This window comes from Gadus chalcogrammus, chromosome 2 (assembly GCF_026213295.1).
Source record: "Gadus chalcogrammus isolate NIFS_2021 chromosome 2, NIFS_Gcha_1.0, whole genome shotgun sequence".
NCBI classification, from domain to species: Eukaryota; Metazoa; Chordata; class Actinopteri; order Gadiformes; family Gadidae; genus Gadus; species Gadus chalcogrammus.
Genome location: NC_079413.1, coordinates 3868677 through 3882556, shown reverse-complemented (window position 1 = coordinate 3882556; position 13880 = coordinate 3868677). Strand labels below are relative to the sequence as shown.

The 13880-nt window shown below is 52.7% G+C and overlaps 2 protein-coding genes across 2 annotated transcripts in view; both read right to left on the bottom strand.

Moving 5' to 3' along the window:
- The window catches only part of LOC130403987 (C-Jun-amino-terminal kinase-interacting protein 3-like), a 9934-nt gene extending 669 nt beyond the window's left edge, over positions 1 to 9265 (bottom strand). Inside the window, exons 1-4 of the mRNA XM_056608562.1 lie at positions 7759 to 9265; positions 2075 to 2195; positions 1809 to 1879; positions 1488 to 1579 (exon numbers count right to left, since the gene is read on the bottom strand). Of these exons, the coding sequence (XP_056464537.1) occupies positions 1488 to 1579; positions 1809 to 1879; positions 2075 to 2195; positions 7759 to 8064 (590 nt within the window). The 5' untranslated portion in view covers positions 8065 to 9265. The remainder of the gene's footprint in view (positions 1 to 1487; positions 1580 to 1808; positions 1880 to 2074; positions 2196 to 7758) is intronic.
- Positions 9266 to 9405: 140 nt separating this feature from the next.
- jpt2 (Jupiter microtubule associated homolog 2) lies at positions 9406 to 12744 on the bottom strand. Its single transcript, XM_056575852.1, has 5 exons — positions 12621 to 12744; positions 11537 to 11688; positions 11149 to 11270; positions 10897 to 10933; positions 9406 to 10709 (listed from the first exon to the last, which is right to left on the bottom strand). The coding sequence occupies exons 1-5, from the start codon at positions 12674 to 12676 to the stop codon at positions 10465 to 10467; spliced, it is 612 nt and encodes a 203-aa protein (XP_056431827.1). The 5' UTR covers positions 12677 to 12744; the 3' UTR covers positions 9406 to 10464.
- Positions 12745 to 13880: the final 1136 nt, after the last annotated feature.

Sequence of the window (13880 nt, the reverse complement as noted above, 5' to 3'; positions counted from 1 at the left end):
AAGGTGGACGACAGAAACAGGACACAACACAACACATGAAGACAAAAAGACACAAAGACACACAACAAGCAGCAGTGTGCCGGGAGGGCGACCCTTGACCTCTCTCTCTCAGGTCAGAGGGTGACCTTTGACCTCCCTCTCTCAGGACCACTGGGGGAGGATGTTGGCGAACATAGCATCAGGGACTCCACAAAAGTATGCAGGTGTGCAGTACTTCAGGCGGGCGGGGGGGGGGGGGCGGGGGGGCGGGGGGGGGGGGGGGGGGGGGGGGCAGGCTGGTAGAGAGGTTAGGGGAGGGGGGGGGTTAGAGTTACCTCTTCTTCCAGGACGCCCGATGACTGGTGTGATCACAGAGAGGCCAGACAAACAGACAGAGAACGGACAGATGGACAGAGACCCAGATGGACAGACAAGCACACAGGCAGGCAGTGAGTACAGCAGTGGACCGGGGGGCCGGGTGGGGGGTCATCAGACATCAGTACCCCCCAGACAGCCCCGCAGTGGGGCCCTTAAGGGCGGCGGAGGGCCCCACGTGGCTCGTCACTCGTCTAGATCCGACCTCTGTGATCTGACGCCGCCGGGACGCTTAAACGCTCGGGGGGGGTCCCTGACAGTTAAAGGGGGTCCCTGACCGTTAAAGGGGGTCCCTGACAGTTAAAGGGGGTCCCTGACCGTTAAAGGGGGTCCCTGACCGTTAAAGGGGTCCCTGACAGTTAAAGGGGGTCCCTGACAGTTGAAGTGGGTCCCTGACAGTTAAAGGGGGTCCCTGACCGTTAAAGGGGGTCCCTGACCGTTAAAGGGGGTCCCTGACCGTTAAAGGGGTCCCTGACCGTTAAAGGGGGTCCCTGACAGTTAAAGGGGGTCCCTGACAGTTGAAGGGGGTCCCTTACAGTTAAAGGGGGTCCCTGACAGTTGAAGGGGTCTCTTGCAGTTAAAGGGGGTCCCTTCAGTTAAAGGGGGTCCCTGACAGTTGAAGGGGCATCTTACAGTTAAAGGGGGTCCCTGACAGTTAAAGGGGGTCCCTGACAGTTAAAGGCGGTCCCTGACAGTTAAAGGGGGTCCCTGACAGTTAAAGGGGGTCCCTGACAGTTAAAGGGGGTCCCTGACAGTTAAAGGGGGTGGCGGGCCCCCATTAAGCCCCTGGAGGCTCTCAGCAGGGTCCAGGGCTGTCAGGGACCCCCTTAAAGGACTCTGATACTGGGAGACAGGGGTCCTCCTTGTCTTTAAACAGGGAGCGCTGTTTGAGGTCTGAACCAAACCGGTTCAAACCAGCGTGAACCGCGGAGCCCGAGTGGGAGTGAGTCCCCACAGAACCCCCTAAAGCGCCCCGCACCAGACCAGGGCTGGACCAGCGGCCCTGCTGACAGCCCCCCAGGGTGCGGTCGCGCCCCCCCCCCCCAGGGTGCGGCCGCGCCCCCACCCCAGGGTGCGGCCGCGCCCCCCCAGACGACGGAGCCCCCAGAGAGGACGCGGGCGGCGGGACTCACATGCGTCCGGAGCCCGGGCCCTCGGGCTGGCTGTGGCCCCCGACCTGCTGCATCTTGGTCCGCTCGATGTTCTCCACGTAGGTCTGGATCATCTGGGGAGGGGGGGCAGAGCACGAGGGGGGGGCAGTAAAGTAAAGCCCTCTGAGGCGTCTGCATGACGGGCGATGTGCGGTCAGAGGTCACTACAAGACGGCCAGGGGGCTGGACCGGCGTGTGGTTCCTCAGGCGGACCGGCGTGTAGTTCCTCCAGCGGCCTGTAGGCGGCTCACGGTGGAGGATGCAGAGCCACCCTTCACCGTGTGTTGGTGGTCGAGGCCGTACCTCGGTGTGGCGCTGGTGCAGTGAGTTGTACTCCTTCTTCATGTCCGACTCCCGCTCCTCCAGACGCGTGACTGAGGAAGGACATACACACCGGGTTAAAGCTGGGGTGTCTGTAGTAGAGAGGTGTGTGTGTGTGTGTGTGTGTGTGTGTGTGTGTGTGTGTGTGTGTGTGTGTGTGTGTGTGTGTGTGTGTGTGTGTGTGTGTGTGTGTGTGTGTGTGTGTGTCAGCGTGCGTGCGTGTGCTAGCGTGCTGGCGGTCCCCTCACTCTGGTCCGAGTAGTTCTTGGTCTTGAGCTCCAGCTGTTTCCCCGTCAGCTCCAGGACCTCCACCTGCACCTGCAGGTCCTTCTTCTCTGCCTCCAGGGCATCCTCAAACTCGATGAATTTCTGACGGAACAAAGAGGAGAACGCTCAGAGGAACCCGACGTAGAACCCACTGAAGGACCCTGAGGAACCCGACGTAGAACCCTCTGAAGGACCCTGAGGACACTGAGGAACCCGACGTAGAACCCACTGAAGGACCCTGAGGACACTGAGGAACCCGACGTAGAACCCTCTGAAGGACCCTGAGGACACTGAGGAACCCGACGTAGAACCCACTGAAGGACCCTGAGGACACTGAGGAACCCGACGTAGAACCCTCTGAAGGACCCTGAGGACACTGAGGAACCCGACGTAGAACCCTCTGAAGGACCCTGAGGACCTCATATCTGTATGGGTCTCACCCCTGCCTCCTCAGGTCTCACCCCAGCCTCCTCTCAGTGTGGGTCTCACCCCAGCCCCCTCAGGTCTCACCCCAGCCTCCTCTCAGCGTGGGTCTCATCCCAACCTCCTCCCAGTCTGGGTCTCTCCCCTGCAGTGGGCTCAGTGCTGTAGCTCCACGCTGAACCGTTGCCTCGCTCCTTCCTTCTGAAACACGCTGTCCACATTCCTGAGTCAAAGTCAAAAGAGCTTTTCTCGTGTTTTAACGGCTGGTGTTTATTTATTTATATATTTTAAAGCCGACCACAATGAGTGCTTTCCCCACTCGGTGCTGGGCTGTTAATCTGGTGGCTGTTGAGAGCCGGGGTTTGATATGAAGCTACAACAACACGCACGCAACATGCTCTCATTAGACACCACAGCTTCATGTGACACTTTCACACCTTATTACTGAGTTAGCATTGTAATAAGGTCGATGACAGGTGAGGGGGGTGGTGTTTTGGGATCTTGTATATTCAGGTAAGAGGTCAACTTGTGGGCTGATTACTTATATTGCACTGCTTCACAATCGATGGCCTTTAATTCAGTTAGTCAACGTCGACCAAAGGGAGAAATACAAACGCAGGACAATGATGGTGTTCAACGCACTAATGATAGTTCATATGGGAGCACCTAAGTCTTCTTAAACCACTGCAGGATTCACTGATATGTTGATCTCTCTAATGAGGGGCATTACATCATAACTACACGTTGACCGTCCATGCTTTAGGTAACAGAGGCGCTGGATCTTCAAGGTGTCAAACCATCCAATCCTTTTGTCTCTAGAAGACAATAGGATGAATATTAACAGCGGCCTTCAGAAGGAGAGCAGAAGGGAGTGAGGCCTCATCTGGGCCTGGTCCATCGTGGTTCCATCAGGGGACGTCTTCCAAAAGGACTCGAACAGCACTTTAGCAGAGAGCGGACTGCAGCAGCTCCTGGAAGCACTAACCACAGCCTCCCCTCAAGGCAAACGCCCTTCAGATGTACCGTAGGAACCAATATGCTGATCATCTGACCCCCTCACAAGAGGTAGACATCATCTAACCCCCTCACCGATATGTAGAACCAGGCTGATCATCTGACCCCCTCACCGATATGTAGAACCAGGCTGATCATCTAACCCCCTCACCGATATGTAGAACCAGGCTGATCATCTAACCCCCTGACCGATATGTAGAACCAGGCTGATCATCTAACCCCCTCACCGATATGTAGAACCAGGCTGATCATCTAACCCCCTCACCGATATGTAGAACCAGGCTGATCATCTAACCCCCTCACCGATATGTAGAACCAGGCTGATCATCTAACCGCGTCAGTTTTCAGAGTTTCATTTCAACCTGCGTGAGACGCAGGATGTAGACTGGCTTTCCAGACGGGCTGTTTCTAAAAATATCTTCAAATGATCGTTCTATTTGTTTGATCCATAGATAACCGACGCTCTCTTCCACACTCGACGTGCGCGTGTATTCAGGGGCTGAGCCTCACGTCGCCTGGATCAGAGATCCGTAACACATCAGACGAAAGGTGGACGTAACGTCCTTGGGATGCTGAGTGCAGCTCTACTGCCTCATCCCCTCCTCCCTGATCCCAGATATCACAACCGCTGGGCGTCGGGAGAGGCTGCCATGATTCAGCAGTCGGCCACGAGAGGCCGTGGTCTGCAGTGATGTCCAACAGCTCACTGTGTGGTGAACGTGATACAGAGCGACTTCTATAGAAGGGTGACTTCAACAGTTACAATAGACCACCTAGTGTCATTCCACACACAGCCACATAAATGGGATAATCTATTGAAAACAAATCTTCATTTTCCGTCCAAGCAATATAGTTATATCAAATATAGCTGTACAGTTATCATAATATAGTTAATGAAGACAGCAAAATGGTTGCCGTCTTCATTAACATGAGTTGTGATTAACATGAGTTGTGATTCTGTCACAGCTGTGTGGTTTAGAGTATTTTATAACCGCTTCAAGCTAATCAGAGCTAGGACCGGAGGTACGTGTTTCATAACACGGCCCACACGCTGTCAGGGTTAACGCTGGCCCGCTGACCTCAGGCTCAGCCTGGAGTCACACGCTCGGGGATGTAAGCCCAGCCAGGTTATGTTTATGTTGAGGAGAGGTCAGATCAGATTCCTGCATTGTTTTCTTTTGACCGAACCGACCGGTTCCCCCAGGTGGAACGGTCAGGTAACTCAATCTCCCATTGAGCCGGGGACGACAGAGTAGCGGGATGGAGCACCACCAGGCCGGCTCTGTTCACCGGGGGTCCAGGGACTCAGTAGAACGCGTGGAAGGGATGTGCATTTTGTGGCAGGGGGAGAGGAACGGACACTCCTCCGTTAAGGACGACATGAACAGTCAAGTCTTTAACATCGGCCCTCAAACAGCCTGGGTGGCCTGGAGAGGCACGGAGGAGGAGTGTCGTACGGCTGCTGCTGCACGCCGTCCACTGGGAACTCCGGCTCGTCTCCTGCAAACCATTTCTGCTGTTCTTGTTGCCGAACAAGCGACCCCTGTTTTCCTGACTGACATCACTTAAATCAAATCACGTTTCATTACATTACATTTATTTAGCGAGGCTCACTGAGTGCATTCACCAGTGAGTGATACAACTGAAAATGTGCAAGAATCATTCAAGTACATAAACTCGCTGAAACAGGCAAAAGGCCATCAGATCCGCGTTACTATAATTACAGACACTTTGCAGCCAATAATGTCAATCCATCAGAAAAACTATAGATTGATGAATCAACAATTAAGTGCGTTGTTCAGCTACTACTACGCGTCTGACGGGAGCAGGACTGGGAGGCTCCGGCCACGGGCAGGTAGCTGACGTCTGCCACAGGGAGCTCTCTCTCTGCTGGGGGGGGGGGGGGGGGGCCTCGCGAGAACACCACCACACAGGCTCTTGTTCTCCTCCGGCCTTGAGACCCGCCCTCCCCTCCTCCACTACTCTGCCTCCTCCTCCCTACGCTCCAGAGTCCTGCCTCCTCCTCCCTACGCTCCAGAGTCCTGTCTCGCCTCTCCCTCCTCCTCCTCTCCCAGTCATCCCCTTCCTGTATCATCATCACTATGAGCCGCTGATTCGATTTGTCCTCTCATCGTCTGTCTCGCGCTGTCTCGCGCTCTCTCTCTCTCTCTCTCTCTCTCTCTCTCTCTCTCTCTCTCTCTCTCTCTCTCTCTCTCTCTCTCTCTCTCTCTCTCTCTCTCTCTCTCTCTCTCTCTCTCTCTCTCTCTCTCTCTCTCTCTCTCTCTCTCTCTCTCTCTCTCTCTCTCTCTCTCTCTCTCTGGGGCGTCGCCGTCATAAACACCAATCACATTACAGCAGCCAGACTCCTCCCATCTGCTCTGGGTGCTCTATTGATTTTCTATGATTGGCCGTCCTTTAACTCAATATCTCGTCCCCCAGCATGCACTGCTTCGCTGCCCGTCTGCCCCTCCAGACGGAACCTCTGAGGGGGGGTCAGCGGCCGGTCCATCCCAGGGTCAGGGATGGACTGAGGGGGTCACTGCCCGCTCTAAACTACGTCCATTAAACCTTAAACTACGTTCATTAACCTTAAACTACGCTCATTAAACCTTAAACTACGTCCATTAACCCTTAAACTACGCTCTTTAAACCTTAAACTACGTCCATTAACCTTAATCCCCTCCAGTGAGAAGCTCACACTGGGTCTTCTGATGGACAGTTATGAACACACTGATATGAACACACTTAGGTTTTCATACCAGTGTTCTCCAGTGTGATGCTTAGGCTGAAATCACACTGGAGTTTAAGCAGCATTTCCTGGGTGTGGTCAAAGAGAGCAATCCAATCCTTGCTTGTGTAAACATTACGTTAGGTTACAGATGAAACCCTCTTTTCTCGTTGTTTATGAATAGTTAACAACACAATGGCCAAAATATAAATCATACGGTTGATGTAGTTTCCATTTCATCAACACTGTGAAGCTAACCTCTTCTGAGCTGTCAGAAACATCTCGCAACACTTACTGTTTGGCTCATTTAAAATGTTAACCGTTTATTAATGGAGAGAAACTGTATCAATAAATGTCTGACCCGTTCCTTAGTCCTGTTGGTCCGATACTCAGAGGCGTCTCACTGTTTGGAGATAAAGTACAGCTTCTCCAAACGCAACACGCCCCAGAACTCAGAAATCAGTGGAGGGTGACACCTCATCCATAGGTACACTGCCCTGTAGTGAAGCTCCTAGGACGGGGACACCAACACCTGTAACCCCACATCCTAGTGCTGCTCGTGATACTACAGTCCGCTGAAGTGTGTCTTTAGCTGGGGGGGGGGGGGGGGGGGGGGTACCAGATGATAATGGTGACTCAACAGGGAGACACTGGGGAGATAGGCTGTGATTGGCTACAAGGAGGAGGGGAGGAGCTCTGGATGTTGGCTAACACTCGGCGGAGTCACCCCACTCCCCGGTGGAGACGGGGTCACCCCACTGCCCGGGGGGGGGGAATGGAGAGGACAGAGACATCCCGGTGTCTGTCCTCTCCGTCTCCCCCAGGAGGAGGACCGAGACCAGAGACGTTGTCCTGGAGAGATAGTTGAGGAGGGGGGCGTCTGCCCGGGCTCAGGGGGGGGGGGGGTCAGGGCCTGGGTCCTATATCCTGACCACTTGGCTCCTATATCCTGACCGCTTGGCTCCTATATCCTGACCGCTTGGCTCCTATATCCTGACCGCTTGGCTCCTATATCCTGACCAGCCCACTCTGACAGGAGGGGTTGCCTTTAGTTTGGACCTGCTCTCGTGGGCGTGTGTGGTCACGCATGAGTAATAACCCGAGGACGTCAACACAACCACTAGATGGATGCTGACAGACGCAAAGATGGCTGAATTCATCCCTAAAGGCGCTGAGATGTCATCTATGCCTGTTGTTGTTGTTACACAATACCATGAATGCACCATGTAGAAGGTGCTCGAGTTATTTGATTGGATAGCCATGATCCTTCTATAGACGTGTTGCTCCATAGTCATCGGCAATATCCCCCAGGAATGGACTTCCGTTATATTCCATTGGTAGCCCGATCAAGCACACACACAGACCTCAGGTCAGATCATAGCCCCTGGACCTTATAGTCCAGGGGGCCATCCAGACACTACAGCAATAATAGGGCCCATGGGACGTCTATGTGTTTCTAGCCGGCTACAGCCCTCCGGTCGCAGGCTACCATCCACGTACCTCCTCCGCTTGCTTCCGCAGCGCCTTCTCCCGCTCGTATTGCGTGATGAGCTGCTCGTTGTCCTCCTTCAGAAGCTCCAGCTCCACCTCGTGCTCCTGGTTCTCCGTCAGCACGCCGTCCAGGTTCTCCAGCACGTTGACAACCAGCGGCATCAACTCCTTCACCACCTCCTCGTCGTAGCTGCGGATCAGCCGCTCGAACTCCCGGTAGATGCTGTTGGCCAGGCCCGACACGCGCTCCGACATCACGGACACGGAGCCGTAGTCGTCCTGGTACACCACCTCGTCGATCTGGAGGTCCATCATCTTGTCCGCCGGGCGAGATGGCGACCTATTCCACGGGGTGTCTCTGCCTGTAGAGGCTTAACCGATCGGGAGTGTTTCTCGTAAAGTCAACGCCAACGGTGCTGCGAAATACGGTCCTTATCTAGACACACAAAAACACTTCAGGACGCCGCAAATAACACCAATCACCGCTCCCGTTTAGCTCCATAACCTTGAACCCGCTGATGAACGTATCCGCTGCTGTGTGTTGATGTGACGGGCCCCCCCTCGACCACCACTAACACCGCCGCTGGCGCACCCTGCTACGGTTGTCCTCGCGTTGCGAACAGCCGATTCTTCCGGGAGAAATGCGCTGGTGGACGGCCGGGCTGGGGCTCGGGCCTCGGAGAGTCCATACTCGAACCAGGAGAACGGCCTCGACGAGTCACCTGCCGCTCAGCAGCCGCAACCATGGAACCCAGCCATTACAGCGAAATAAATAAATATAGAAATAAATTAAATAAATACGAGAAGAATAAATAGACGGGCCTGTAGCCGATATGTCCCGGTCCTACTGCGTCCGCCGGCCGAGCCCAGAGGAGACGCGGCGCGTCATGTTGTGCAGGTGGCCGAGGATGGGGTGCGGCGAGCCGGGCGGAGGTGCTGTCTCACTGCGCTACGGGGGAGGTCTCTCTCTCGGCTCAGATGGAGGGCCAGCTGACTATAGAGCTGACGTCACGCCGCCTGCAGTGAGCACTCTCGGTTTTTCTTTTTTGATAATATGCATTATAAATCGACATACATGATCGTAAACGAATCGGACTCTAAAATATGTTAAGATATAAAACATTTCCCGAGGACCAGCCGCTATGCTAAGCTAGGCGTTGCATCGCATGTGCTTGCTAAAAGCCGTATGCTACTAGTGGTGGTTAATAGAATAGATATGCCCTGGCAGATGAATAACCAATCACTAATCACAACAGAATATCTACAGCCTTAATGGTTCATAAGCTCACATATGAAAACTTTAAAACACAGGAGAGAAACGTCGATGAAACCATTTACCAGATGAAATTTATTCCGTTTTTAAACGTGGTTCCATAGTTAATTTGCTCTATGAATAGGCTAGCTATTTGAAAGACTTTGTAGGTCAGACCCCTTCGACTCCCGTTATTCCAACTGGCCAATAAAGCCTTTTAAACAGAGGGGGCTGCTTACCTGCCGTTCCTCGGCCACATGGGTCCAGCGTTTGGGCCTCAACGCCCTCACGTTACACACCTGCTACACGTTGTTAGTCTTACGTTTTAACAGAGTACAACGAACCACAACTAATGAACCAGACCACAGAGCAGCAACGGTCAAACAAGACGAAATCTCCCAAAATTGAAAAACGTTTTTAATGAAATACACAGGTTGTCACTTCTTCTTCTGCTAAGCTCACTGCTGGCCAGGCACATCTGCGCTGTGGGGAGGGGTCGGACTGGCACCAGATGCCGTCGGTGTGGCGTGGAGACGGAGGCTCTCCTTCAGGGTCCTAGGGCGACTAGACCCGGCGGACCAAGCTCGTCTCCAGAGTTCACTTGTGTTCAGCTGTTTTAATTTAAAACATAAATGAGGCCTACCCCAAGCGAAGAACAGGTCTTCAAATAAAACACAAATAGAGCACAAACGATGAGGACGAAGCAGAAGAACACCCACACGGTACATTCAGCATTAGCACTCAAACAGACATTTAAATGGAATTGTAGAAGACAAAGAAAACAAAAACACAAAAACGGGGGCGGGGGATGTCAAACGCATTATTATTATTATTAATTTTTTGGCATTCTTCGCTGAACAGAAGATGCTCTAAACGTAAAACTGTTTTGGTTCTTACAGGAGACCCCGGGATGAGGAGTCTAGTAGAGTTACACTTGTGATTATACAGTCATCGTCTCACTTGGCACCATCCCACAACTCTAGACAGCTGAGAATACGCGGCATTGGCTGAACACATTGGGTGGCAGGATTCCTTCTCCATGCCAAACGTTGACATCTTAAAGCTATGAACATCTATGAGAAACTGAAACACAGAGGCCCTGCGTGACTGACAGCCACAGGGCGCCCCTCAGCGGGGCTGACGGACACAGGGCGCCCCTCAGCGGGGCTGACGGACACAGGGCGCCCCTCAGCGGGGCTGGAGAAGGCACCCGTCCAGCCCCTCTGAAGCGCGGCCTATTGATTGGTCGGCTAAATGATTGTCAAGCGTGGAAAACCATTAAAGGGGCAGACGGGAAAGAAAGGCGGGGCTAAAAGTGCAAGAAGTGGGGGACAAAAACAGAACAGAGATAGTGCTCAGCGGGGGCGAGGTGAGGCAGGGGGTGGAATGAGAAGGGACAGACGTCCAAGCGGGGGGGGGGGCGACTGAGATGAGCAGGGTGGGCTGGCCCCGGAGGGGGGGGCTCAGTAGAACACCACGCTGGACTTCCCTCCGGGGGGGTTCAGCACCCGGTTGTGCGCGCGGCGCTTGGGGCCCAGGTGGGGCTCGTGGTTCTTGCCGGAGTCGTCTTGGAGACAGGTGGGCGTGGCCTCCGGCGCTGGCTCCAGGACAGCCAGGGGGGCGGCGGCCTCCTCCTCGACAGGTGAAGCGGGCGGGGCCAAGATTGGCTCCTCCTCCTTCACCTCCACCGGGCTCAGCTGGGGAGACACTGGAGGGGCACACACGTTAGCAGGTGCACCCAGAGCATGCTAGTGGACCGACGGCCAGGCGGCCAGGCGGCCAATGAGAGACCGGGCCGCTCTTTGAGTCACTAGATCAGGATTTCGCTTCCAGGGACATTTAGCTTGATAGATTTAGAATTCAAGCACTTCAGAAAGCCATTAAACATCCTTTACCTGCTAGCTCCGGCTCAGGCGTCACAATAACCTCCTCCTGTGAAATACAAAAGAAACGCATAAACCAACTAGTGTGGAACGAGCTATGATGGTTCAATGGGAGGACAGATCGATACATCTTCTATTAATAGTTAATGCCAGTCACACCCGTTACCCAAGGAATCCATCTCAATAATGTAGTGCCAGTGGAAGGAAACACACCCACACGTACGGGCCATGGCCCGCACACAGCGCGGCAGAACGCTGGCGTACCTTTGGTTTACTAGGGGGGGCGGGCTCTGCCCCTCCAAAGATGTTGCTGCTTTGTCTCCCTGGAGCCACCGGTCTGGGCTGGGGGGCCGGGTCATCACCGAATATACCACTGGCCTTCCCGCCTAGAAACACAGAGAGAGAGACAGAGAGAAAGGAGGGTTTGGTGATGGAGGCACTTTCATTGCACAGAAAAGCACATCACAACGACCTGGCAGTTTTCACACCCAGGCCCCTGGAGGCTTCGACAGGCCAGCCTTTATTCGCTGCCACACCATAAAGTCAGAGGGACGCGGAGGGCGTGAGGTCAGCTGGCAGTGAAACCTTGTGCTGCACTGGGGATGGGATGCACCCCCTACCTGTGGGGTCATAGAGCCTGGTGTTCACCTACCTGGGGGGTTGGAGCGTCTGGTGTTGACCTGTCGAGGTTCGTCAGGAGCAAAGATGGAGGACGACGTGTGGTTGGGCCGTCTCATGGGCGCAGCGTCTTCCTCATAGCCACCGAAAAGGTTGCTGGAGGTACCGCCCGGAGGCCGCAGAACTCTGCAGAGAACAGAGAGAGAGCGTGTTGGTTCTGCAGTGGTCAGAGGGAGCCTCCCGTCACCCTCCCCGTCTCTCTGCTGTTCATCTGATAGTCCTGCTTCCTTCAGACGCGTCTCACCAGTATGGAAATAGTTTGCCGATTCATCTCTGAATGCAGCCTTTTAGTTTGCTATGGCATGATGGACGTGTGCACACTTGTCTGACGGCATGATGAACAAAGTGCTGTCATTATTATTGCCCTAATGCTACAAAAACACAATCTAAAAATCATTAACAAAAGGTAACATGAACACGGATCATTATGTATTTATAGAATTTTATTATGTATTTTTAGAACAGAAGACTAGAAGAAAATACAGACACCAGAGCGTGATCCCATGAGAAAGTACGCACATAACGGCCGCTGAGGAGGCCCGTTATTTGTTTAATAAATACGCAGCGGACCTCCCTCATAATGTCACAACCGACAACTTATCTCTTCATTATAAAAAAAAATGGGCACAAGTCCGCTGACTGGCCGCTGGGCAGACAAAGGGCAGCCTGGCCTCCCCGTGGGCCGCCGCTATCGGCGGGCTGCGCGCGGACCTTCTCCGGACTTCACTTCCGCAGCCCGGCTAGCCTGGGCGTTAGCAGAGGGGCTAACTCCACTTAGTTCAGCCAGCTTACTGTCCGAAACGGAGGGTAATGACTTCGAATTTAAGTCGCCACATTGCCAACAAATAGTCTAAAGGCAACCAAGTATGCGGAAAGGAGAAGCGTTGTCGTTGACAGTTTAAAGTAAGAAAGCTAGAGCTAACGTTAGTGTTTTGAGCCAAGGGAACAGAGCTAATGCTACTTAGCAATATTAGCCCAAATAGGCTCAACTAGCCAACAGTGGATACAAGATAATGCATTTATATTTGTACATCGAAATAAATATATGGTTTGGGTACCTTGAACTTGGTTTTGCAGCATTGTCCAATCCTTGAAACATGTTGGTTGAAGTCATTGTGGCGTTGTGAGTCGACAGAACTCCGCGGACCCCTACAGCAACAGCCAGCTGGACACACTGCTTTAAGTCCGTCCTCCCTCTGACGTGGAGGGCTCTGACTGGTCAGAAGGACGTGTAGCCAATAGATGAGGTGTATTTGAGTTCCAGGGATACCTACAGCATTTGTGATTGGCCCGTTTTAATGCCAATCACTCAATAGGTGCAGCCCATCTTTTTCGGACACACCCCATCGAGATTCTAACCGCATGCTCAACAGGGGCGACGCATTATTATGTTTGTAATTATGCTGTACGCTATTTGTTTATGAACTATAAAACATACATTGTAATATTCGGTGAAATATCTATCTATTGATAATCGCAACGTGGGAGGAGGGAAACAATTGGCCGCATGCGAATTCCCTCTCTACTCGGCGATTGGAAGGCTGTCCTGTCAATCTCCTTTCTGACAAATCGTGGGGTTTGTTTTTGAGTTGGCGAGGGCGTGCTGAACCGCGTGCAGAGGTGCGGGAACTGTCAGTGAGGCGCGAGCTACCACGGAGCGTTTAGTGAACTTATGTTAAGACGAGTGTCTCTCATACCGACGAGTGTTACTCAAACCGACGCCTGTCAGTCATACAGACGACTGCCAGTCACACAGACGACTGTCAGTCACACAGACGAGCAGAAAGGTAAGGTTTTCTACCTTTGTACTTTGTCTCACAGTTCCTCCTTTCTGTGAGATGTATTCATTGATTTATATTCATACACTTTATGATGAGTAACGGTGACATGTGGAGGAGCTGACTCAAGAGGCAGGGCTGGGTTAATGCAGAATATATGGTTGTGTTTCTAGTTATGGTTGTGTTTCTAGTTATGTTTCTAGTTATGGTTGTGTTACTAGTTATGGTTGTGCTTCTAGTTATGGTTTGTGTTCATAGTTATGGTTGTGCTTCTAGTTATGTACCTCGTGCTAGATAACTGTACATTATACCCAGAAACATGCCCTTATTTCATTATTAACATGCCTATGAAACTCCTCCAATGGTTGGTAGCTTTGCAGTTGGACTTGTAATTCATTTTAAGTGGTCAAACCATCAAATAATTGTGGTGTCTCCAAAAATCCACATAGATATAGAGATCAGACATTAGTAGTATTTAGATGAATTTATGTGACCTTCGTTTTTCAAAAGTCTGTTAAGGACTCGATTCAGCCCAGGCTC